The sequence below is a fragment of the Pelodiscus sinensis genome, chromosome 3 (genome assembly GCF_052426305.1).
Source record: "Pelodiscus sinensis isolate ZL-2025 chromosome 3, ASM5242630v1, whole genome shotgun sequence".
Lineage (NCBI taxonomy): Eukaryota > Metazoa > Chordata > Testudines > Trionychidae > Pelodiscus > Pelodiscus sinensis.
This window is the reverse complement of record NC_143054.1, coordinates 7,143,800-7,169,856: the sequence shown is the minus strand read 5'-3', so window position 1 is coordinate 7,169,856 and position 26,057 is coordinate 7,143,800. Positions and strand designations below refer to the sequence as shown.

At 47.5% G+C, this 26,057-nt stretch overlaps 1 protein-coding gene across 3 annotated transcripts in view; it reads right to left on the bottom strand.

The window, feature by feature from the left end:
* Positions 1 to 401: 401 nt before the first annotated feature.
* FBXO16 (F-box protein 16) overlaps positions 402 to 26,057 on the bottom strand; it is a 50,311-nt gene continuing 24,655 nt past the window's right edge. For 2 of the 3 annotated variants that reach the window (XM_075923279.2, XM_075923278.2), the window contains exons 7-9: positions 21,202 to 21,307; positions 7,968 to 8,193; positions 404 to 4,015 (exon numbers count right to left, since the gene is read on the bottom strand). In XM_075923279.2, the coding sequence (XP_075779394.2) occupies positions 3,948 to 4,015; positions 7,968 to 8,193; positions 21,202 to 21,307 (400 nt within the window). In that variant the 3' untranslated portion in view covers positions 404 to 3,947. Of the gene's footprint in view, positions 4,016 to 7,967; positions 8,194 to 21,201; positions 21,308 to 26,057 lie in introns of all 3 variants that reach the window. The other variant, XM_075923282.2, reaches the window with a different exon arrangement.

Here is a 26,057-nt window from a genome sequence, read left to right as displayed (position 1 = left end):
CTCCTTTAAACTTAACCCATAGACTCTCAACAGGTTTTTCTCCCTCTTTATATTGGAGTTCAGAGCAATCGTAGTGCTCTCTTACATATAGTGCAACTCCTCCTCCTTTTCTCCCCTGCCTGTTGTTCCTGAACAGTCTATACCCTTCCATGATAGCGCGCCAGTCAAGCGAGTCATCCCACCAAGTTTCTGTTATCCCAATTAAGTCATATTTCTTGGTCTGGGCCAGGGTCTCCAGTTCTTCCTGTTTTTTGCCCAGGCTTCTCGCATTAGTGTACAAACACTTCAGGTAACCAGTTGATCGTCCTATCTTCTCCATTCGAAACATGGGTCCTCCTTTCTTGCCCATTCCTCTCTGCATTTCTTCCCGGTATCCGACTTTCCCACTCCCCTCAGGGTTTTGGTCACCGTCCCCCGACGAACCTAGTTTAAAGCCCTCCTCACTAGGTTTGCAAGCCTGCCCGCGAAGATGCTCCTTCCTCTCTTCGTTAGGTGGATCCCATCTCTTCCTAACAATCCTTGCGCCCCGAACAGAGTCCCATGGTCGAAGAAACCAAAGCCCTCTCTACGACACCATCTGTGCAACCATGCATTTACGTCCTCAATTCGACGATCCCTGCTCAGTTCTTTCCCTTCACCAGGGAGGATGGAGGAGAATACCACTTGCGCTCCAAATTCTTGGTTCCTTCTTCCTAGCGCTAGATAATCCGCAGTAACACGCTCAAGATCATTCTTGGCCGTATCATTAGTTCCCACGTGGAGAAGCAGGAAGGGGTAGCAATCCGAAGGTTTGATCAGTTTGGTAAGCCTCTCAGTGACATCCTGAATGCGAGCTCCCGGTAAGCAGCACACCTCTCGAGATTCCAGGTCCGGACGGCAGAGTTGGCCCCACACTAAAATTAGTCTACTCGTGTGCCTTTGCTAATAACACCCACCTCAAAGAAAAACTGGAAAAGGTTCAGAGAAGGACAACAAAGATAATCAAGTGTATGGAACAATTTCCATATGAGGACACACTAAAGATTAGGACCATTCATCTTGTAAGAGACTAGCAAGAGATAGTATGATAGAGGTCTATAAAATGACTTGTGTTGGTCGAAAACTGTGCTAGTTATCCTTTCCCAAAAATCAAAACTCAGGGTTCACTCAATGAAATAACTAGGCAGCAGGTTTAATACAAACAGGAGAACACTTCAATCTCCCTGGACACACAATAGCAGATTTAAAGGTAGCCATCCTGCAGCAAAAAAACTTCAGGACCAGAGTTCAGAGAGAAACTGCTGAGCTGCAGTTCATCTGCAAATTTGACACCATGAACTCAGGATTAAACAAAGACTGTGAATGGCTAGCCAATTACAAAAGCAGTTTCTCCTCTCTTGGGCTGTGTCTACATTGGCCCCTATTACGGAATAGGGATGCAAATGTAGAACTTTGGAAGAGGCAAATGCGCGGGGGATTTAAATATCCCCCGCGGCATTTGCATTTTCATGGCCGCCGCTTTTTTCCGGCTTGGAGATAAGCCGGAGAAAAGCGTCCAGACTGGCGCAATCCTCCGGAATAAAGCCCTGTTCCGGAGGATCTCTTATTCCTACGAGATTGCTCTGATCTAGTATCCTGTCCCAGGCAGTGGCCAGTATCAGATTCTTCTGAGGAAGGTACAAGAAACCCTGCAGTGGATAACTGCAGAATTACCTTGCTCATCTAGGAAGTGTATTCTAAACTCTCATCAGTTCATAGCTGGCATCTGCCCTGAAGCATGAGTCTTTACTTTCTATCTAAAGTTACTGTGGATGTTCCCATTGTCCACCCAAATGTCTCGTCCTGTTTGGAATCCTAGTAAGCTCTTATCCTCACTGATAAATTGTGACAAAGAGCTTGCACTGGTTAATTCCATGTCATGTAAACAAATCCTGTTATCAATCTTCAATTTGCTGCCTTTCAGTTTTGTTGTCTGCTCTCTGGCTCGTATATCATGGAAAAGATAAGCATGGCGTGCCTGATTCACCTCTGCACCAAGCTAGTGCCAGCGCCACAAGGAAAACCTCATGCAACTCTTTTAGCCAAGGTTTGGAGTCTCATTTTGCTCTCTTGCTGGGGTACATCAGGAGTCACATCCCTGAAATCATGTGTTGTCCACCCTTTGAGAAGCTCTGTCTTCAGTGCAGAGTTCACTTGAGCTCTTCCCTGGCTTTTAGCCCTAACACCCCTTCCCAGCCATATGCAAATCTTGCCCGAGTTCAGTTGTGTTTCAACCCAGGCTAGCTGGTTTGGTTAGTTAGCTCCTTGGCTCTACAGTCAGTCGGGCAGTAGCCACTCACTTTGTAGGCTAAGTGTGTGTCTACACAGCAGAGCTTCACTCGAAATAAACTACACAATTTGAGCTATGTCAGTGGCTTATTTCGAAATCGGGAGCGTCTACACAGCACTTATTTCGAAAGAGAGCATTCTTCCTCCCTGTGACAGGGCGCCTGCCCTGCACTGGCCCTTTAAGACCAGGACTCAGGCCCGGAGCCGGGGCTAGAAAGAAAGAGGCCAGCTGGAGCGATTTGGGGCTAGGGAGAGCCCAGCTGGCAAGCAACTAGGGCAGCACTAGTGGCTTGTAGAAGCCAGCTGAACCCATTAGGGCGAGTGAGAGCCCAGCTGACAAGGATCCAGCACAACACTAGTGGCTTGTAGAAGCCAGCTGTAATCATTAGGGCGAGTGTGAGCCCAGCTGGGAGGTATATATAGAGAAGCACAGGTTGCTTGGGGGGGGAGCCAGTGGAGAGCTGACGGCAGAGGAGGCAGGAGCTCCTTGGAAGGAGACAAGCTGGGGATAGCCAGCAATAGCTGGAAGAGGGCTAGCCAAGACTCCCCTGGCTAGGGGCTGGAGGCAAAGCCCTGTTTTGGAGGCGGACCTTGATACAGCCTAGGTAAGCAGGGCAGTTGAGACAAGCCCGATGCCTATGATGAGCAACCCATACAGACTGTAACTTGCCCTGAGAGGGGCTATATGAGGACAGTCAGGGGGCACTGAGGCGCACTGGGGGTGTGAACCCCCTGACACTCCCACTTCCCTTACTCCTCGTACAATGAGGGTTTCAGGAGTCGGACTAAGCAGTCCCCCAGCTTGACAGTATTTTGACATTATTTCGAAATAACTGCCTGCTGTATAGATGTGGACTAAGTTATTCCGAAATAATGTTGCTGTGTAGACGTACCCTTAATCACTCCAGTGTTGGTAATGCTGCAGTGCCTTCCCACAATCCCCCGCTGCGTCCAGGACAGACATTCAGTTCTCTCACAATTCACTGGGAAAGAATCATAGAAGAGCTCAGTTCACTGCAGCACAACAGATCATGGGATGTGCCTCCAAAATCCTATTGACACACATGGGAGTTCAGCACCAGTGAGGAGACAGTAAGACTGGCAGGGCTTGGCAGTGGTGCCTTGTACCTGGGCTAGGGCCAATGGCCAGTTAGCTCTGTACTGAAGATGTACACTGAACACAAGCAGAATGAAGCCGCAGCATCCAAAGCAGCAGAGACAGGAAAACATACTGAAAAGAGACTAGTTAGCCAACAAGATACCGATCCAGGTTCTGATCTCACCCAGTTTTGCACGACCTATTTGTATTATGGTAGCACCTCCAGATCCCATAGTGAGGGCCCTTTGCCATGTGCAATACATACACATAGTAAAGACCCTTCGGTCTAAACTGGCTTAGCCCAGATCTATATTAGTAAATCTCCCTCAGGGTCACCGTGCATTGTACAGTGAGTGCCATGGAAAAAGTCTCCAGTTGTGACAAGTGATCAAAAAAAGACATGGGGCTGGATCTATGAGACCTTGAGCCTGGAGAGTAAATGTCAGTAACAGCCATTCTTCTCTGTGACTCAGGACAGGGCTGGCGTCTTCCGAATGCTGGGCAGATAAGCTGGGATGAAATGCACTGACCCTTCACTCCCTCACTCCCCGTCAGATCCATGCTCTGATGGAGGAAATTCCCAGGGCTGAGCTTCAAACAGCGGGGAGGCTAGAACAGGAAAAGAGAAAATGCTGAGAACGGCAGCAGCTGAGGATTGCTTTAGTCACTAAATGTCGTTAAATTACACTTAATAGAACCCGCCACTTCTTGTACCATCCGTATAACTTAGTGAGGACAATTCATCCCTGGATCCTTGACAAGCTGCCTGTAAGTATTTGCAAACACCCCTGTTCCCCCATCCCTCCTCATTCCTCTCAGTTTAGTTTCTATTGTCTCAGCATGGATCGACTCCGCTTTCACTCCGGTTTTCTGTGACCTTCTTCGAACTGCAGCGCTCAGGACTGAGTGCAGTATTGCCCCGCAGGCCAGAAGGGTGTCAAATGGAAGAGACTTGATGGATGAGTGAGATGCTAATTAATGAAGACAGTCCAATGCCCTCATCCTGCAATGAGCTTCTATTTTATAGAAAGGGACTGTGATGGGTTTATATGCAGTGAATACCTACCTCTGTAACCCTCTGTCTGCAGTCTGGGGTGCCCCCTCCTCCACTTCCTATAGATATATTTGCCTATCCCTTCGTAGGAGCCCCACGTTTGCTCTTGTCTCAGTTCTCCCCACTTCTCCAGTATACGGAGCCCGGATTGCATTTCAGTCCTTCTCCTCACAAAGCAGGGGAGTTACAATAACACCAAGCGCTGGATCATCGGAAAATGGTGCCCCCTTGGGCTCCTGGTCACAAGGAAAACTCTGAATGGTCTGGAGCTCAGAAGGGACTCCACTCCATACCCTCCTGCCCTAGGAATCATCCATAGATGCTGTCAATCCCCTTCCATTTACTGCACCTGCAGGTCCTCTTTGCAAAGGGCACAAGGCCCCATTTCAGAGGCCTTATGCTGTGCTCACTCTGGTTTCTTTCTCCATTGACCTTGTTACTCTCTTAAAAAACCCAGGGACCCAGCCCTGCAACGCTTCATCAATCAACCCCCACTGGTGTCCAGGGGAGCTCTGCCTGATGACGTTCCAAGGAGCTGATACTGCCGGGTGCTGAGCGACTCTTGAAGGTGCTCACGGAAGACAGAGGTTTCTCTGCTCCTTCCAGCATGTCGCTGTGAGAGGACTGCCTGAACCAGCCCCTAGGCTGGCAAGGCTTTTGATGATGTCGTTCGGCTCTTTTACCCATGGTTCTAAACCTCTCCCCAGCACCGATGGTAAAAGTAGCATTTCCTTCTTTCATCCCTTGAGGGGACCCTTCCTCCAGCCCATAATTACCAATCCCCAGCCTCAGGCATCCGCCCAGGGCCTCATCCAGCGCACATAGGAAACAATAGGCTCTGCACCAGGCCCCTAGACACCGATGTAACATGGTGTTAAAACAGCTGTGTTCACACTGGAGCCATTCCCTGCCCTACACATGAACACCAGGGAGTTAAAGAGTCACATGCATGGCCGGATTAAGGGGGGGACTAGCCAGGCAGCTGCCCAGGGCACCAACCTATGGGGCGCACCTGATGGCAGCTGTAAGGGGCAGTGCGCGCCTGGGGCTGGGAGCCATGCGGCGCCCCTTAGAGCTGCCATCAGGCGCCACGTGCCTGATAGCAGCTGTAAGGTGTGCCACATGCCAGGGGGCAGGGCCGTGCATGCGCCATGCACCTGGGGGCGGAGCCGCACATGCATCATGCGCCCGCTGCCCGGGGCGCAGGAATGGCTCAAGCCGGCCCTGGTCACGTGAAGCTCTAGCCAGCACTGAGGCCATCTCTACACTACACACTTTTGCTGGCCTACCTACACTCACTAGGGCTGCATCTAGACTGGCATGATTTTCCGCAAATGCTTTTAACGGAAAAGGTTTTCCGTTAAAAGCATTTGCGGAAAACAGCGTCTAGATTGGCACCGGATGCTTTTGCGCAAAAGCACTTTTTGCGGAAAAGCGTTGGTGCCAATCTAGACGCGGTTTTGCACAAGAAAGCCCCGATCGCCATTTTCACCATCAGGACTTTTTTGCGCAAAACAGTTTTTACCTGTCTACACTGGCCCTCTTGCACAAAAGCATTTGCACAAGAGGGCTTTTTGCTGAGCGGGAGCATCATAGTATTTGCGCAAGAACACTGACAATCTTACATTAGATCGTCAGTGTTCTTGCGCAAATTCAAGCGGCCAGTATGGACAGCTGGCAAGTTTTTCCGCAAAAGCAGCTGCTTTTGTGGAAAAACTTGCCAGTCTAGACACAGCCTAGTAGTGTGAAAAAACACCCCCGCCCCTGTGCTGGTAAAAGTCTCCATTTGCTGGTATAACCTATGTTGTTCTTGCAGGCGTTTTGACAACACCGGCAAAAGAACTCTGCATCTCCACAAGGAGCTGTGCTGGGCTAGCTCTATTGATACGGCTTTCCCATCAAAGCCTTTGTAGCGTAGACTAGCCCAGTGGTTTTCAAATCAGGGGTCATGACCCAGTACCAGGTTGCAGAATGTCAGGCACTAGGTCTTGTTGCTGCAGGGGGATCAGGTGACCAGTGGGAATGCTAAGGCAGCTCCCTGCCTGTCCTGGCATCGCAGACTGTGCTGCGCCCCCGAAGCATCAGCAGCAGGCCTGTCTCCTCGGTGGGAGCGGGGGCCAGAAAAGCCCACAGGGCTCCACACACCGCCCCTGCCCTGAGCACTAGCTCTGCACTCCCATTGGCTGGGAAACTGCTGCTGGCTGCTTCTGGGATTCAGCATGGTCTGTGGTGCCAGACAGGGCCGGACGGAGGCATGGGCGAGCCGGGCAGCTGCCCAGGGCGCCAACCTATGGGGGGGCGCCTGATGGCAGCTGTAAGGGGAGCGCGGCATCCCTTACAGCTGCCATCAGGAGCCGCGTGCCTGGCTCCCGCAGCACTGGCCAGCAGCACCCTTCCCCTCATGGCTGCAGGGCCCTGCACGCGCGCCAGCAGCACTGGCCAGGCCAGGCTGGGCAGCACATGCACTGTGCACCCTGGGGGCAGGCCCTAGATTGCGCGGCTGTGGCCGGCGCGCACATGCACTGTGCGCCCTGGGGGGCGGGCCCGCACACTCTGGGGGGGTGGGCCTGCGCCCCACGGGCGGCCCGTGCATGTGCCCTGAGCCTGGGGGCAGCGCCGCGCTCCCAGACCCAGGGCGCCAAAAGGGCTTGGGCTGGCCCTGGTGCCAGGAAGCTACCTTAGCACCCATGCTGCACCACTGAACTAGGGGTCACCAAATTAAATTGGTGGGTAACAGGTTTAGAACGAACTAAAGGAAGTTCTTCTTCACACAGTGCACAGTCAACCTGTGGAACTCCTTGCCAGAGGATGTCATGAAGACCAGGACTTTATCAGGGTTTAAAAAGAACTAGATAAATTCATGGAGGTTAGGTCCATCAATGGCTATTAGCCAGGATGGGTAGGAATGGTGTCCCTATCCTCTGTTTGTCAGAGACTGGAAATGGTTGACAGGAGAGGGATCACTCAATAATTACCTGTTTCTGTTCACTCCCTCTGGGGCATCTGGCACTGGTCACTCTCGGCAGACAGGATACTGGGCTAGACGGACCTTTGGACTGACCCAGTACGGCCGTTCTTATGTTCTTATGCTGACCGGGAGCGTTCAAGTTAAGCCCCTTCCGCCCCAGCCCTGACACCCCTCCCTGCAAAGCCAAAGTCCCCTTTTACAGCCCAAATGTCTCATCCTCAGCCCCAGCCCAAAGCCCACACTTCAGTCAGATTATGTTGGGTCATGGGCATCAACAATTTTCTTCAACTGGGTCAGGAGAAAAAAAAGTTTGCAAACCACTGGTCTAGCCCTCAGGTACTATGAGGGCCATGAGAGACAGATGCTGTGTCTGAGTCCTTGTGTCACATTCTAGGGCTAGTAAATAACCGCCAGCTTGGTTCACTCCCTCTGAAATGACTGCAGCTTGCCAGCCTGGCAGGAGGAAACACTGACAGTGCCCCCCTCCCAACCACCAAGCTCTGTGGTAGGGAAGGAATGAGGTAGAACAGCTCACTCACATGGAGAACTTCTGCTCATCCTCGTAAAGGCCTTCTTCCCTCTCTCACTCAGCTTTGGTACAGGCGCTCGAACAGGCGCCGGTCGTATGCCAGCGTTCCACTGGGCACTTTGAGCTAGGATCTTCGCTGTGGCTTTGGTAACAGGGTACCCTGTTGATTGATGAGTAGCCCAACTAGGGCGAACAGCTCTTTTGGGGCCAGGGCCAAGGCCTGCAGATAGGGACATCTGGGAAGAGAAAAAAGGAAAGATCATGTTCTCCCAACAGTCCCAGAAGGAATACAAATGAACGAGCCCTAAGAAAGCAATCTCGTGTCCTTTGTTTTCAAATGACATACAATTATAGCTTTGCTCTGCTGGAGTCACCTGTGCTCTGTTGTTATAATTCCACATATCTGTGTAGTAAACTATGTACATAAGAGCACATCATATATTTATGGGGATAGCTGCAGACTGGAAAAAAATTCTCGCCATTCATGAATGACAAAGGAAGCCAATGAGAAGTCGCTGCTAAAGAGGGCTTGCCCACATTCATTGAGTCTCCAAAATAGCTCACGTTTTAAGGGCTGAATTTTGCCTAGAGACACATGTGCATGGCTCCTAGGGTGTGTCTAAACTACATGGCTCCGTTGGCAGAGCCATGTAAAATAGTTTACTTGGCATAGTCAAAGAAGTGGGGTTTACTGGAGAGGTCGACAAAGGCTTCCCTTGTTGACCGCGCCGTGTCTAGACTGCCGCGCTGTGCTGGATCAGCTGATCGTCGGCACAGTGTGACGGCCATTTTTATTTTAATGAAGCGGGGATTATTTAAATCCCCACTTCATTGACTATGCTGAGTAAACTATTTTACATGGCTCTGTCAACGGAGCCATGTAGTCTAGATGCACCCCTACTGGTTGGACCTCCCTGGTTCGGCACCCTGAGCAATCCTGAAGGAGGGAGTTTGCCAGGCCAGGGCAGGTCAGGCCTCAGGGTCTTCTGGGGTCCCCTCCCAGCTGAGGGCCCAGCCAATGCCCTGTTCTGCTGGTAGGACTCCATTCCAGGCCGCAGTCCCACTCACTTCCTGGCCAACGGGACTCCCCACCCAGACCTGCTCTGGCTGCTGGCCTGCTGGCTGGGCTCCCTGTCCCTAGTCCCCTGGCCCTGCAGGGTGTCTACTGCCAGACCAGCTGAGCTCCCAGCCACTAGCAGTCTCTGTGGCTGGGGATCTCTGGTGCATCCACGTGATGTTGCTGGACCAGAGAGTCCCGGACCACAGAGGTTCAACCTGTACTGGATTGAAATCAGTGGGCAACCACCCAAGGGCAGAACTTGGGCTGTAGTGAAATAAACTGATTAATTCATGTATTTGTTTAAATGATGGAGGATCGCTACAGCAGGAAGTGAGCTGTTTATTGTTTAGTCTATGCAGTGAGCAGCAATTTTCATTAGCACTAATAATACTTTGCAGATATTTACTCCTTACAAAATGAGGTTTAAGGGTTCTTTCAAAAGAAGGGGTTTTTTTCGAAATAACCCCGTCTAGACTGCATGGGTTTTTTTCAAAATAGGGTATTTCAAAAAAGCACCCGGACACCATTATGCAAATGAAGAGTGGGAAATTCAAATCCGCATTTCATTTGCAATTTCGCTCGGCTGTATTTGCATTCCTCTCTCGAAAGAGGCATGCAGTGTAGACATACCCTAACAGACTACACCAACGCTGCACCACAGCTTCGGAGGAGAAGTGAAGAGCACTGGGTAGAACTGAAACAGCCGGGTGGGAGTTAATATAAATACTCATAACCCCAGAATGCAATTAACCCCCTCTAGAATTTGGCAAGAATTCTGGGGCTACTGCTCCTAGTCTTATCAAAAAAGCCATTGGAGATTTAATTACTACAAATGGCCAGGACTGCTGGCTTACATCTCACCCAGAAGTAGATGGAAGCATTGGCTCAGAACTGACCCACAGGAAGAATGCCACCTACTGAGTCCCCAGCACTTCCTGCAGTAGTCTCTGGCCGTCTCCCTTCTACAAACTGACCAGGCCCAACCCTGCTTGGTTTGTCAGGTCTGAGGCACCAAAGTGCAGAGGTAGAGCAGGCATAGATCAAATTTTATCTTTTCATTAACTAGGGAGTAGCTAGGACTAGAAGTAGGCAAATATACTCCTAACATTCTAGCGATTGTCTAGTGAGCCTTTTAAAGACATCCCCAAATGTTTCAAAAGCAGCTCGCGAGAAGCTGCATGCCTGTAATCTAGCCCTTGTTAAAACTGATCCAAATCATTTGCTTATCCCTTGTTTAGAGGACTGACAAACCATTAGTATAATAAAACTTTTGCTTAGGAATACGTTCTGGAGCAATGATGGCAGATAATGGTGTTATACACAGACTATTGTCAAGGATTAAACTGTTGTACAGAGAAGTGAACACAGTTTTGCATTTTCCCATGGTCACTGATAAGACTGTGGTGGATGTTGGCTAATGCTTAGTGTTTAATCCTCAAGGGAAAAATAATCAGTCCAATGATTGCCAAAGATCAACCCAAAGAGAAGCCAGAAAGTATGCAACAGCTTAAGATGTCCTTGTGAGTGACTGCACATGACAATGTAAACAAAGACATGGCATGATGTGGCAGGTACAGTAGGTTTTTCTTCCAACAGAGACACAAAAACACAAAGGTGGGTAAGCAATGGCTGTTGCAATGAGCTGACGGTACCTTGTTTTTGCACTCCTGTGTTCTTGGTGACTCCACCGCAGAGTGCTTGAGGACAGGAAGGCAAAGCGTGTTAAACCACAAAGCCAGGCTGTGCTTTTTCATGAAGAGTGAAATGCACAAAGGAATTTGATTCTGCAAGCATCACACAGAGTAATTTTTGCTCCCAGGACTAGTCTCAGAAGTTCAATGATACTATTTGTGTGAATACGTCATACTCAGAACATGGGTTGCAGAATTGAGGCTTTAGAAATTAGTTGGCTAAAACTGAAATTTGCCACTGTCTGAGGTCTCTGCAGTGACAGAAAGCTGGACATGCGAGATATGCACACTTGACCGTAAAAGATGTTCCTTCCTCAAGACACCAGGTCTCTGTCCCTATGTGTGTGGGGGAAATTCATTCCTGACCCGAAATACTGACCCCACCTTAGAATACAGGCAACAACACAGCTGGGATAGTCTCTCCAAAAGTGATATTCGGTAAGGCCAGAAATACGTTAATAACATTTGTGCGAATGGAGCAGCCTCTCACACAGAACAGACTCTAAAGCATGAAAGGTTCAAAAAAAAAACACCCCGCCATGATCACTGAAGCTGTAATATTTTGCATAACTGTCAGGCATGCCAGACCGCATGATTTTCATGTTGCTAATCAAATGTCCATAATTTTTGACAGTTGGGCATTTTCGCAAGAAGCTGATTATTCTGCTGAACAACTACAAAAACCTCCTGTGGAGTCTCAGGAGAGGAGCACAGAGGTCTGGAAAGGAGGCTGTCATTTGGGAGCAGGACAACACTGCAGGGACCAAAAGGGTGTGGCTCTGTATAAAAAAGGACAGGAAGGAGGACTAAGTGGCTAAAGCACTAGACTGAAGCTCAGGAGACCTGCTTTCATTATGTGAGCTTGGAAAAGTCACTCCATCTACTCTGTGCCTCAGTTCCACATCTGTAAAATGGGGACAATACTTCTCAAGGTGATACGGTCCAGATCGTATGAGGCAAGCTATTGGGTCTAATAAAGCATGTAAGCAGGTGTTTAATTGTAATCATGTGAGTTAGTCCCATTAATTTCAGCAAGACTATTCACATACTTAAAGTTAAGCACATTTTTAAGCACTTTACTGAATTAGGGTCTATAAGGAGAGAGCTGATGGCAAAGCACTCCGAAAACATAGAGGGCTTGATTCAACACTGAGTCACTCCTGTTTTACACTGGTATTACTTCATTGACTTCAGCAGAGTTACATGGGCATAAAATAGAAGTAAAATGTATGAATCAGGCCCAAAGACTTTGGACCAAAAATTAAAATGTACAAGAGTCTTAGGCCTTGTCTATACTTACCTGTAAGGTCAAATTAAGATATGCAACTCCAGCTATGTTAATTGTGTAGCTGGAGTTAATGTACCTCAATTTAACGTTTGGCTCTGCCTCCACAGAGGGAGATCAATGGGAGCAAATGGTTCCTTCAACTTCCTTTTCTTCTCATGAATCAAGGAGTACAGTATTGGCATCAAGGGGGCGCTCTCAGCATTTGATATATCAGGTCTTTACTAGACCTGCTAAATCAAACTCCGGAAGATTGACCACCGCAGCATCAATCTTCCCAATAGTGGAGACGTGGCCTCTGACTACAAAAAGGATTCAGGGTGGGGGACAGTCACTAGCTAAGCATATAAGTGGTGATGATGCTCCCAACAGAAACTATGGGCCCAATTCTAAATATTCTCACATCTCCCACTGGAGACAATAGATGTTGTATGCACACATATGAGGGAAGAGTTCGGCCCTATAGTCAAAAGCCTGGGGCTTCAAAACTAATTTTACTTGTTAGCAAACAAATCTTGAGCTTTTCTTATTTGTTGCCATTGTTTCTGGGACTTATGGCACTAACACTATGACACTACAGTCTTCCCCAATATTTACTCCAGCAAACGCTACCACTCTCCTGAAAGGAAACCAAGGGATCAAACTCACACCAGGATCGCTGGATGCTCTTCCAGTGATTTTACTCGAGTCTTTGCGTGGCCTTAAATTCTTTCTTTCTTTTCGTATTCAACTCCCATTTCTTACTCTAGTGACCCCAGAATACCAGCTCCTTTTCTCTTAGGGTATGTCTACACTTGCACCCTAGTTCGAACTAGGGATGCAAAGTGTAGGCATTCGAAATATTCAATGAAGCGGGGATTTAAATATCCCGTGCTTCATTAGCATGATCTCGCAGATGCGTTACTCCGATCAACAGCTGTTCCGAAAAGTGAAAGTGCGTGCCGGGACGTGTTAGTTCGAACTAAACTCCTTGGTTCGAACTAATGTGACTCCTCATTTTTAATCCATTTTTTGTGGAGTCACGTTAGTTCAAACCAAGGGGTTTGGTTCGAACTAACGCGTCCCGGTGTGCACTTTCACTTTAGAAACAGTTGTTAATTGCTGGTGAGATCATGCTAATGAAGCGCGGGATATTTAAAACCCCACTTCATTGACTATTAAGGATGCCTAAATTTGCATCCCTAGTTTGAACTAGGGTGCAACTATAGACATACCCTTACATAATAACTCCAGGAGCTTCAGGGGGTAGCCGAGTTAGTCTGTTACAGAAAAAACAACAAATGGCCTGGTAGCGCTTTATAGACTAATGAAATGTATAGATGGTATCATGAGCTTTCGTGGGCACGGCCCACTTCTTCAGATGACCGAAGTGGGCTATGCCCACAAAAGCTCATGATACCATAATAACTCTAGACTCTTATTGTTCAGTTCAATATACTCTGGTTTCATCCATTTTCAGTGCATTCATCTGATGCATCTTCATTATAATTTTATCTTTTGGTGCCTGGGACATTTATTCTTTCAACATGCTTCCTTCTTTTCCAAAAGATTCATTTAAAAGGTCTGAATTATAAGCTTCTCTCAGTGGGCTTGGCTGACATGAGAATCATTTAATCAAGATTTCCCAACTTTATCTTTACAATAAACAGAGATTATTTTCCAATTAGTTATATCAATAATTCCGTCTCTTTCATCAGCCTAAGGAAAATACATTGTTAACATCAGAGTCAGTAGTGGCTAGCAGTATTATGGACTGGGACAATGTGAAAGAGGAAGAGTAGCTTGGTTACTGCAACTGGGAAAAGTCCAAGAGTCAAGAGTAGCAAAAGTTCCCATCTGGGAGAATTCTATGCTGCTGAGCAAGCGCACAATTAATGCCCCCCACGCAGATTTTTCTTCCCACAGAATAATTGATTCTGAGAGGGAGGCAAAGGGAAGCCATGAGAGGGGTCATACGGCATCTACATCTTTTGCCCAGCGGGGGATCATTTGGCTTCAGAAGAGCTGTTTTCTGGGCTGAAGTAGTGAGCTGCAGAAAGGAGGGCATAGAAGCTGCCATCCTCACAGCATCCTGCCCACAGGGCCAGGTGAGGAGGCAGGGGATATGGGAGGGCAGACAGGTGAAGAGGCAGGGGATATGGGAGGGCAGACAGAGTGGGGCACACGGCGCTACATGGGGTACATACACTGAGGTTTAGAAGGGTCAATGAGAGGAACGGACTAGGATAGGGGCACAAGAACTAGAGGGGTGTCAACAATGAGCCAGGGACTGAATGGGAGTAGAGGTTCTGGGCCACGGGAGAAGCAGGGATGCAGGGTGATATGGCGATGGAGTGGATGGGGGTTCGGGGACACATGGGGATAGAGGGAGCAATGCCTGGCTGAATGAGCATGCAGAGCCACGTGCGGAAAGGGGAAACTGGAGGTGCAGGACTACATGGGGACATGTGCAGGTATTAATGTTGAATGGGAAACGGGGGTGCAAGGATACACAGGGATGGGGCATGTGTGCCTGACTAAACAGGAGAGCCTAGGGGTCAGTCAGGATCTCCATGGGGGAGGCTTCCTAACTCCCTGACAATCCCCCCTCCCAAAACCATTCCATACATTTCCCACCTACAACCAACAATTCTCCAAGGTTCACTTCCAGGCTCCTTCCCAGCTAGTAAGTCCCTCTACGCTCGGCTACTCCATTATCCTGACTCCCCAAAGCCTTTGCACTGCGTCTGAAGGGCGTGGGAAATACATTTCTGTATTGTAGTTTAAATGAATTATTACTCAAAGGTCAGTATTTATATGCCTACAAGGAATCTATTAGCCCCAAAACTTTTCCTGAATCTTTTTTGTTTTCTGTATTGTTACAAACATACCTGCTAACAGATATTTTGAAATAAATTACTAACAATTGAAACCTAGCAAGATTATACTTACAAAATAATGCAGAATTTTAATAGATTGTATGCAGAATTTTTAATTTTTGGCACAAAATTCCCCAAGTAGCAAAAGGTACATTTTTTATCTAAAAAACCCTGAATGTCAGGGCCACCCTGAGATATTAATATGGAAAATAAGCCAGTGCCCTTCAGAGAATCAGAACAAAAGGGTACGGAGCCTTATTCTGATATCACTTTACACTGATGAAACACCGTTGATTTCCCTAGAGTTATTTGTGATTTAGGCTGGTATAAATCCCCATCTGCCCCTTGATTTCTGTAATGTATTTGCATATTAATAATGCTGGCAAGGCCCAATTTGCGACTGGCAGACTTCTTTTATTTCAGCAGAGTTGCTATACGCTGATGCTGTGCTGAACAGGTCCCTCTGTCTAGATGGTGCTTTGCGTCTTCAAAGAGTTTTTACAGTCAATAACTAGCCTATTTAATAGCGAGAGCTGGCATTTTAATTGCATCTCCAGAAGCTGCTTTACAAATGCTAAGGGCATGTCTAGACTACATCCCTCTTTCGAAAGAGGAATGTAAATTAGACAGATCAAAATTGCAAATGAAGCCGGGATTTAAATTTCCCGTGCTTCATTTGCATAATGGTGGCCGCACGTTCTTTCGAAAAAGGGCTTTTTGAAAGTAAAGCCTCCGTCTAGATGGGGTTCTTTCAGGAAAAAAAAACTTTTTTGAAAGATCTTTTACTCCTCCCAGTGGGGACTCTTATACATTTCAAAGTTGGCTGCTGCTGCTGCGCCCTGTCCCCTCCCACAGAGCTGGAGCTAAGGGGAACTGCTTTTAAGCCAGCTCCCTCCAGCACCCCATCTTCTCCTCCCCCTCCTCCTTGTCGCCTCTTTGTGATAGAGGCAGCAAGGGGTATGGAAGCGACTAGTCGATTTGTCACTGACATCCCTAATTGGAACACAGGATACTGGACATGATGGCCCTTTGGTCTGACTCAGTGTGGCCATTGTTATGTTATGTTCAATCCAGAGACTGGTAAAACACGTGGCTGTAGGGTGGATTCAGTCCTCCAGGGTTTCTGTTTGCTCAAGATGTCTTATGAACATTTTGTTTGACTGAAAAGAAGAGCTCTGGTAGCTGCTAGCTTAGTATTACAGATGTGAACACCTTAAACTGCATTGAGTCTCAGGCAGGTGATGAGTGTGCACTTTCTCCATCCCTTAATCTGCTGCTGCGGCAGCAAAGGTCCCATTGACCTCCCATTTAATCCCTGCACTGGTGGATATACTTGGGGGCTGTGCCTCCCAGACTCAGGGGTGCAGATTAGGGCAGCTCTGAGGAAAGGAGAACATCCCATGAGGACTATGTCATGACAGGAGCCCAAAGCCTTCCCCCCAACCCCGTCAGGTTGGATCACATATTAGCCCACCACATCATTGATATTGTAATGGCTCTACAATAAAAGAAAAGGAAAATCATGGCCATGCTGAAATGAAACTCTTGCAGCTGTTTTATAAAGCTCCGAAAAGTGGCATTTGTAAGACAAAAGCAACAAACCTTAACGATAACAACTGTACAGGGGCACCGAAACAATAAAGAACACATTTGGGCTAGGAAAATAACCTGCACAAGAATAATAAATGCCTGTCAGCCTCAGCTGCCTTCCTGTAAATCTCCTTTGTTGATTGGCGCACATGGGGGTCTCTGGTTCTCATTACTTGGGAAACATTCTTCCAAGTGCAAAAAAAAAAAATGCTCACAAGAGTCTGCTTATTCTGGCAGCTATTTGTTTCCTATATCTACACAAGCTTATCTCTAGGGTGCTCTTTGGAAGCCCGACTTCCTGATACTGTTTCCTGTCTTATCAACTGTGAGCACAATGAATCCCCAGTATTAACAGCTAGCGGTGCTAGAGGCTGCTCACTCTGACCTAACACAGTAGCTCAATGTATACACTGACATCAGGCAGGGATGGTGGAAAGTGACAAGTCCAAGAGAATGCTTTGGGAAAAGAGACCAGAATCTTGAGGGAACTGATCCAGAAACCAAGCATGGTTTGTCTGCACAAGCTCTTTTGTTGTCCAAACTTTTGTCAGTCATGGGGATGAAAAAACCACCACGCCTGCCTGACATAAGTTTCACTGATAAAAAGGCTGGTGTGGACAGTGCTGCTCATTGGGGGTGATGTAATTATATTGGCGAGAGAGCTCTCTCTGCCAGCAGAGAGCGGCTACACAGGAGACCTCAAAGCAGTGCAGCTGCAATGGTACCGCTGTGAAGTCCACAGTATAGACAAAGCCTAAATGTCTGCATACCGGGTAATAAGGGAAGTGACGAAAGAGCAGATAAACAGATCAATGTCTACACATAGTGAATTACTTCCCATTCCTACTGAAGCAAGTCAGGCCCATACAAAGGTCGGTAGGTACAGGTTGGACCTGACTGGTAGCGAACCAGAGAATCTTCCAGACCCAGGGAGGTCAATATTGTCTAGCAGCATTACCAACACTTCCACTGCTGACTGGGCTCTTAGAAGACAATGAGGGGTAAATTCGAGCTAAGGAACAGCACAGAACGCTGACAGCTAGGGCTAGTGGTTGTAAACAAACTTTATGGGACTGAGGGAGACTTGGACACACCCATGAAAAGTGGACACCTAGCTAACTCAAATCACGCCGGACCACAGATGTTTCCGGACCAGAGTGTTCTGGACTGGAGAGGATCAACCTGTATTTAACTTTCACTGATTTCAGAGGGTATGTCTCCACTACAAAGTTAATTCGAACTAACAGCTGTTAGTTCGAATTAACTTTGATAGGCGCTACACATACAAACCACTAGTTCGAACTTAATTCGAACTAGCGGAGAGCTTAATTCGAACTAGGTAAACCTCATTGTACGAGGACTAACGCCTAGTTCGAATTAAGTAGTTCGAATTAAGGGCTGTGTAACCACTTAATTCGAACTAGTGGGAGGCTAGCCCTCCCCAGCTTGCCCTGGTGGCCACTCTGGGCACCACCAGGGAAACTCGTCTGCCCCCTTCCCGGCCCCGGAGCCCTTAAAGGGGCACGGTCTGGCTACGGTGCCTGTGCCAGGTGCAAGCCTGCCAGCACCCAGCCAGCAGACCCTGCACCTGGCACGGCACGAGCCAGCAACCCGCTGCCACCCAGCCCTCCGCCTCTTCCCGGGACCAGGCTGGCGGCTCCCGGGAGCCTGCCCGGGACCGCAAGAGGAGGGCACCCGCCTGGTCTACTGCAGACATCGTGGACCTCATCCAGGTTTGGGGGAAAGCCTCCAATGTCCACGACCTCCGCACTAGGCCCAGGAAAGTGGCCGTCTAGGGCAGGATAGCTGCCAGCCTGGCCACCCAGGAGCAGGTTTGCATGAAAATCAAGATGGTCCAGTGAGACCCCCGAACCTGAGCCCTGAGCTTAGAACATAAGAACATAAGAACGGCCGTATTGGGTCAGACCAAAGGTCCATCTAGCCCAGTAGCCTGTCTGCCAACAGTGGCCAACACTAGGTACCCTGGAGGGGATGGACCGAAGACAATGACCAAGCCATTTGTCTCGTGCCATCCATCTCCAGCCTTCCACAAACAGAGGCCAGGGACACCATTCCTACCCCCTTGCTAATAGCACTCCATGGACCCAACCTCCATGACTTTATCTAACTTCTCTTTAAACTCTGTTCTAGTTCTAGCCTTCACAGCCTCCTGCAGCAAGGAGTTCCACAGGTTGACTCTTTGCTTTGTGAAGAACAACTTTCTCTTACTAGTTTGAAGCCTGCTACCCATTCATTTCATTTAGTGTCCTCTAGTCCTTCTATTCTGGGAACTAATGAAGAACTTTTCTTTATGCACCCTCTCCACACCATTCATGCTTTTATAGACCTCTGCCATATCCCCCCTCAGTCTCCTCTTTTCTAAGCTGAAAAGTCCCAGTCTCTTTAGCCTCTCTTCATATGGGACCTGTTCCAAACCCCTCATCATTTTAGTTGCCCTCCCCTCTCCCACCCTCTCTCTTCCCCTCTCCCACCTCCTTTTCCCAGGCTCCCTCAGTTTTGTTCAATAAAGAGAGTTTCTATTTTTGAACACACGTGTCCTTTATTTTGTACATCAGGAAGGGGGGCAAGGGATGGGTAAGTGGAAGGATGTGAGGGAGGAATGGGGTATGAGCCCCCGATGAGGAGGACTGGGGTGGCTCTGCGGGCTCCTCGGGGTGGAAACTCTCCTGCAGCCCCCCGATTCACCCTCCCGGATGGCAGCCTGCGGCAAGTGCAGCCGGTCTGATGGCCGAGTGCTGTGATGTGCCGAGTGTGGGCACTCAGGGCACTTCAAGCCAGGACTGCTTTGCAAGCGGGGAACCCCTGAGAACTGTCTGTCTGGGATGGGGGTCGGGTCCCTTTAAGCACAGCCCTCGGCTAGCCTGAGACAGCAGCTCCACGCTCTAAGTCCTAATCTGATGCCCTGCCGGCACTGCTTCCGGCCAGCCTTAACTCTGGTTCAGGGTCCACTCTGTGTGGACATGCTAGTTCAAATTAGCAAAATGCTAATTCGAACTAGTATTTAGGTCTAGATGCACTAGTTCGAATTAGCTTAGTTTAAATTAACTAATTCGAATTAAATTAGTTCGAATTAGTGCTGTAGTGTAGACATACCCAGAGAGAGTTAGGTGCCTGAATATCTTTGAAGATTTGGGACCCAGAGTTTTGCCATTGCTGTATGATTGACTCTAGGTAGGCTCTTCTGAGATCCGGACTGGATCCAAGGAGATGAGCCTGACATCTGAGGGAACAGAAGCTGCTTCGATACTGAAGGACTCTATTTTGAATTGTTTTCATTCAAATATGCCCCATGTAGTATGTTTGAGAATAAGGCTTTATACTTCCCTAGCACTTTCCTCCCAAGGCCCCAGCGTACTTCACAGACATTGGTAGTTATAATCTGCTCAGTGCTATGGAGGGATTACGCTTCCCAGCGTCAATGTGAGATAGCTACGTTCATCCCCATTTTACACCTGGACAAGCTGGCTGCCCCCTTTTGTGCTCAGGGAGCCCAGATTGTCTTCTCACACCAGTGTGATTTCTCTGACCTCTGGCTTATGAGGGTGTGTGACTGGAGTAAGTGACAGGTGAATCAGGCCCAGCAATATAACTCCCTGCACAGAAGAGTTAAGGGAAGAAAGATGTTCCATGCACTTCCTCCTTCCCTCGGCCAATGCAGGGACTGTCAGTGTTGATACAGTGCCTGGCATAAGGTCTATAGGCTCTGCTGCAACACAAATCATAATTAATACTCATAAATCTGGCTCCACATCAGCATGTTTCTCCCTAATGTGATTCTGCTTTATATCTAATTACAATGTTTTCATGAAAGAAACCATTCCTATTACAGGTTGGACCTCTCTAGTCCAGCACTCTCTGGTCTGGCAACATCCCTGGTCCAGCATGATTTGAGTTAGCTGGAATCCACTTATCATGGGTTGGCCAAGTTTCTTGCAGTCCCATAAAATTTGTTTACAGCCACCAGTCCTGGCTCTCAGGGTATGTCTACGCTACATGGCTCCGTTGACGGAGCCATGTAGATGAGGTTTCTAGACATAGGGAAATGAAGTGGCGATTTAAATAATTGCCGCTTCATTTACATCAAAATGGCTGCTGCGCTGTGCTGATCAGCTGTTTGTCGGCTCAGTGTGGTAGTCTGGACGCTCGGCAGTCGACATCAAAAGCCTTTGTCAACCGCCCTGGTAAACCTCATCCCACGAGACAAACAGCTGATTGGCACAGCATGGCAGCCATATTGATGTAAATGAAGCAGTGATTATTTAAATTGACGCTTCATTTTGCTATGTCTACAAAGCTCATCTACATGGCTCCGTCAACGGAGCCATGTAGTGTGGACATACCCTGAGTGTTCTGTGCTGTTATTTAGCTCTAATGTACCCCTCAATGTGGTTTAAGAGCCCAGTCCACAGTGGAAGTGTTGGTAATGCTGCTAGACAATACTGACCTCCCGTGGTCCAGCAAATTCTCTGGTTCAGCACTGGTCAGGACTAGAAAAGTTCAACCTGTAGCAGAATGCCACCTCCTAGATAGCATTGGAACTCGGATTTAAAATGTAAGTTACAAGAAAGGAAGAGAATCGCAGCTTGAACAGTTGACAGTTAACAAAATCTGATCAGATCTATTTGTGGACCAAGGTACCAGCGATATTTAGAGTTATATAAATGGTTTGAGCCAAGCAGATCCCCGGTGAAATATACTTAGATCCTGTGTTGATAATGTCAGGTCTTAGAGATACTTACCAGAGACTTTGCTTTCCGGAGTTTATAAGACGCACTGCTCGCTTTCCCTTTTTTCTCAAATGCTTGCCGGCTGAGGTCTGGGGTTAGTCCTCCTCCTTTCTTTCTCCTGAAAGTGGGAAGGAATAGCGTTAGCTGAGACAAGGGGACATCCAGATGGAAATACAAAAACTTGAGAGATAACCCATACCTAGGTCAGATTTCCTTTGCTAGCAATATCATCTGTCTTTCCAGCCCCTCCTCATGCAATGTAGCATTGAGAACTTCTTTCTCTGCAACTCTTGCCAACTATAATAGTCTTCCTGTATCTCTGTGGCTGATACACTTTCCTGTTTTCCCCCTGGCCCTAGTTAACCTTGTAAGCTGCTTTCTTCCATTACTATAATGTAACTCTTTAAAGCATTTTAGGAAACCATTTGTATGAAAGGTTCAAAATAAAATAAAGTTTTATTGTCCTGTAATGTACAGATTCCCCCTCTCTGTGTGAAATGAAGCATCAGTCACTTATCAAACGGCAAAAGCAAAGACGCTTTTGAAATGTGGGCTGTAATACTTCACACATTTAATGTGCAAGCCATCGTAATTACACAAGTCTGACTCTCCACCCCCTGGCACCTCGTGCGGTGACATACACCTGTGCAAAGTGGGTGCCAAATGCACTGGCAAGGCAGTGGAGAATCAGCTCCATAAAACTAAAGCTGCCTTCTAGCCCTTGTCTGCATTCCAAGCTGTGTTGAACTAAAAGGTGTGTTTTTACACCGCTTTAGTTAAACTGATGCAAACCCCTGTGTGAACACCCTTATGTTAGTTTAAACCTGGCTTGTATCAAGTTACCATGAATTGACTCCTTACTGACCTCAGCTAAGTTTTTACAAATAAATGTTTATCTGCAGGGCCATCCTTAGGATTTATGGGATCCTACATAATACTATTAAACTGGTGCCCCTGTGCCTCGCGGGGAATGACAATCGTTCAGAGATGTGATTTATAATCTCCAGCAACACACTAATGAAATAGAGCTAAAGAAAATTTTAAACTAAGGTCCTGTCAACTAACACAGTACATCCATATACCTGGGGCTGGCAAATACCTGTGAAATGGCTTTGTTACCTCTAGAATGGTTCTTTACAGGCTCAGTGTGCTCCTAATAGGTCTGGCAGGCTTTTTAGTTTTAAATTAAGTAGATCCTCTCTGGATGAAGCAGAGACACAGGCCAGGGATAGGAAGAGCAGACGGCAGAGGCGGACTGGCCTGGCAGGATACTGGGAATTTCCCGGTGGGTGACGGGCCGTCGTTGCCCCACACTCCGAGCGGCTCTGTGTCTGTGCTGTATGCGGCACACGGAGCCTGACCCGCCGCTTGTGCTACGTGTCAGACGTGATGCAGGGAAATGGGACGGGGTTTGAGGGGCACGCAGGGGTGACATCATGGGGAGGGCCATTCCCAGGCCTATTTTGGTTGCCAGTCTGCTCCTGGCGGATGGGTGGATAGATATTTAGGCTACGTCTACACTGCATCCCTCTTGCGGAAGAGGAAATGAAAATGAAGCGCTCATTAGCAACGTCTCGCACTTCATTTGCATATTCTCTTACGATGCTTTTTGCAAAAGAGGTTTTGTGCAAAAAAATGCAGTATAGATGGGTTCGTTTTGTGGAAAAAAAACCTTTTGCGCAAGAACCCTTATTCCTCAAAAAATGAGGTTTACAGGTTCTTGTGCAAAAGGGTTTTTTCTGCGTGAAACAGACACGTCTACACTGCTTTTTTTTGCGCAAAAAACCTCTTCCGCAAAAAGCATTGGAAGATAATATGCAAATGAAGTGCGAGACATTGCTAATGAGCGCTTCATTTGAATGTCTTCTTCCGCAAGAGGGATGCAGTGTAGACGTAGCCTATGACTCAGTGGTGCCTCAAATTTTCAGGTGCATATTCTGAATATGGGTAAGGATATGGGTACGGATTCACAGTTGCATATTCTGAATATGGGTAAGGATGGCCCTGTTCACCTGAGGGATGCACCAGTTTAACTAAATTGCTAAACCTTAGCTAAGCAAGTGTAGCTTGTAATATAGATCAGATCCCAGTCTGCCAGCCTCTCTTATGAGTCTTTGCTTTTACAACCAGTTACATATTCTGTGAATGCGTATATGGAGCTGTTATAAAATCTAATATAATCAGTTGGCAGGATGGTAATTTCCTACACTCTGGAGGAAGGAATATTGAATCTGATCCATGGAAAATGTCTCTACATGACTGTACCAAACCTGGCTCCCTGTGACTTCACAGCAGTCATGCTGTACCCCACATGGAACTTCGCACCAATCGCAAGGACACAACTAAGGCCACATGAGTACTGCAAACAATTGTTTTGAAAATATTCATCTGGGGGCTTCAGCAAATTTTCTGTGACTACATCAGTTCTCTTTTTGTGTCCAGTCTCCATAAACAGTCGAGCAAATAATTTTGCAGGCAGAATTTTTCCTAAAAACACAAATTTGAAGACTATCGTTTCCAGTGTGTACAGATTATTATACCACACACACCCATTGTCATGTCGTATGAAGAAATAAAAGCCTAAAGAGCACATTCTGAATTCAAACTCATACTTCACATGCCAGAAGCCAGATTTTAAATACTGCTCTCTTCCAAACTGGGAACCAAAACATACTCTCTGACTCTCTGTCTTCTCCTGCACATGTACCAATACAACATACGCCATCATGTACCAGCAATGCCCCTCTGCAATATACATCGGCCAAACTGGACAGTCCCTACACAAAAGAATCAATGGACACAAATCAGATATTAGGAATGGCAATATACAAAAACCTGTAGGAGAACACTTCAATCTCTCTGGACACAGAGTAGCAGATTTAAAGGTAGCCATCCTGCAGCAAAAAAACTTCAAGACCAGATTTCAAAGAGAAACTGCTGAGCTACAGTTCATCTGCAAATTTGACACCATGGGTATGTCTAGACTACAGAGGCAGGTTTAAATATGCAGGTCACAATAAGGCTAGAGATAATGAGGTGAATTCAGTCAGGAAGGGTGAGGCTGATGTCGAGGTGTGAACACCAAGAGAGGAGAAGCTGCTTTTGTACTTGGCTAGCCATTCACAGTCTTTGTTTAATCCTAAACTGATGGGGTGTGTCTAGACTACATGGCTCCATCGACGGAGCCATGTAGATGAGTTTACTAGACATAGGAAAATGAAGCGGCGATTTAAATAATCGCCGCTTCATTTACATCAAACTGGCCGCCACGCTGTGCCGATCAGCTGTTTGGCGGCACAGCGCGGTAGTCTGGACGTGCCGCGGTTGACAAGGGAAGCCTTTGTTGACCACTCCATTATGCCTCGTGAAATTAGGTTTACCGGAAGGGCGTTGGGCTAGCTGTAGAGAGATCTGAGGGACAGGGTGTGGCGTCCTGTGTAACCGAGCTCCCTTCACACAAGAGCGAGCCCTGTTCTGTAAGAAGCTATGCACAATTACTGCACGTAGCTATTTTCTTGTTGGTTAAACGCTCCAGCCCACAGGCCCGCCGATGGGGTGGGGGCAACTGCCCCACGGCCTGGCAGTTCAAAAGAGCCCAGGGCTCCAAGCAGTTGCTGCTCCTACTGCAACAGTGGTGGTGGACGAAGCCCTGGGACCTTTCAATTGCCTCTGGAGCTGCACATGGCACACTCCGAGCAGGGCAGACTTATCGATTAGGCACAGAAGGCACAATGCCTAGGGCCCACCAAACTTTCAGGGCCCCATGAAAATGTTTTAATTTCTTTTAAAATCAGAAGAAAAAAATGAACTTTTAGGGTCGAAGAAAATATCTTAATTTTTTTCTCACATCAGAAAAAAATGAAACTTTTAGGGCCCATGAAAATCTATTACATTTTGCCTAAAACAGAAAAAAATGTTGAAGTATTTAAAGTTGTATCAAAAATAATTTTTAATATTTTTTTTTTATGGAGGAAGGGGCCCACGAAGGCAAAAGTGCCTGGGGCCCACGAAAGTCAGAATGCGGCCCTGACTCCGAGCAGGTGCTGAGGGTTGCCTGGGGGAGGTTAGTCCCAGCCCGCCCCTTCTGCCTGAGGCTCCTTCTGCCCCTTCAGGGGGCACGGAGCCAGCCCTCCCCGCTGCTTTGCCTAGGGGCCTTGAGAGTCTGTTGGCCCCACTGAAACACAACATGCGACTGGTTTTAGAGGCTTTCTGAGTCCACAAATTATCTGAGTTAGTACTGGCTTCCAGAGGCCACATGGAGGTGGGGAGGGTCAGTGTTCATTTCAGCTGACCTGCCCCCGGGAGAAGTAACAGGCCTCCTTCCTGAGTCACTGGCCACAGAGCTGGCTGGATTTCAACACTGTACTGGAGTCAGAATTCTTTATCCATGATGAAATGGGAGAGAAAACTTGATTTATTGGCAACCAGCTGCACAACACCAGATGCCTTCAAGCAGAACTGTGCACTTGAATTAAAAGAAACTCTCCTCCTGTTCCTTTCCTGTCAGAAACTAGTTAGCGAGATCTTGAATGGCTTGCTCGCTCCACTCCAAGCCTCCTATGAAAATGTATTGTTTCATCTTTGCAACACTGAATAATACCTTAGAACAGACAAAGCCATGGACTCACTAATAGCTGCTCTCATTTGTACCTAAGACCATATCCACACTGACACATTTTGTCGCCAAAAACTGCCTTTTGTCAACAAAACAATGAAAGCAAACACTACAATATAACTTTTGTTGGGAAAAACACCCTGGTTTGGCCACAAAAAACTTCCGCCCCTGAAAGAGACTGTGTAGACACAGTTTCAACTTACGCTACGCAATTAAGCTCAAGTTGCATAGCTTATTTCGAGTTTAGCCCTGC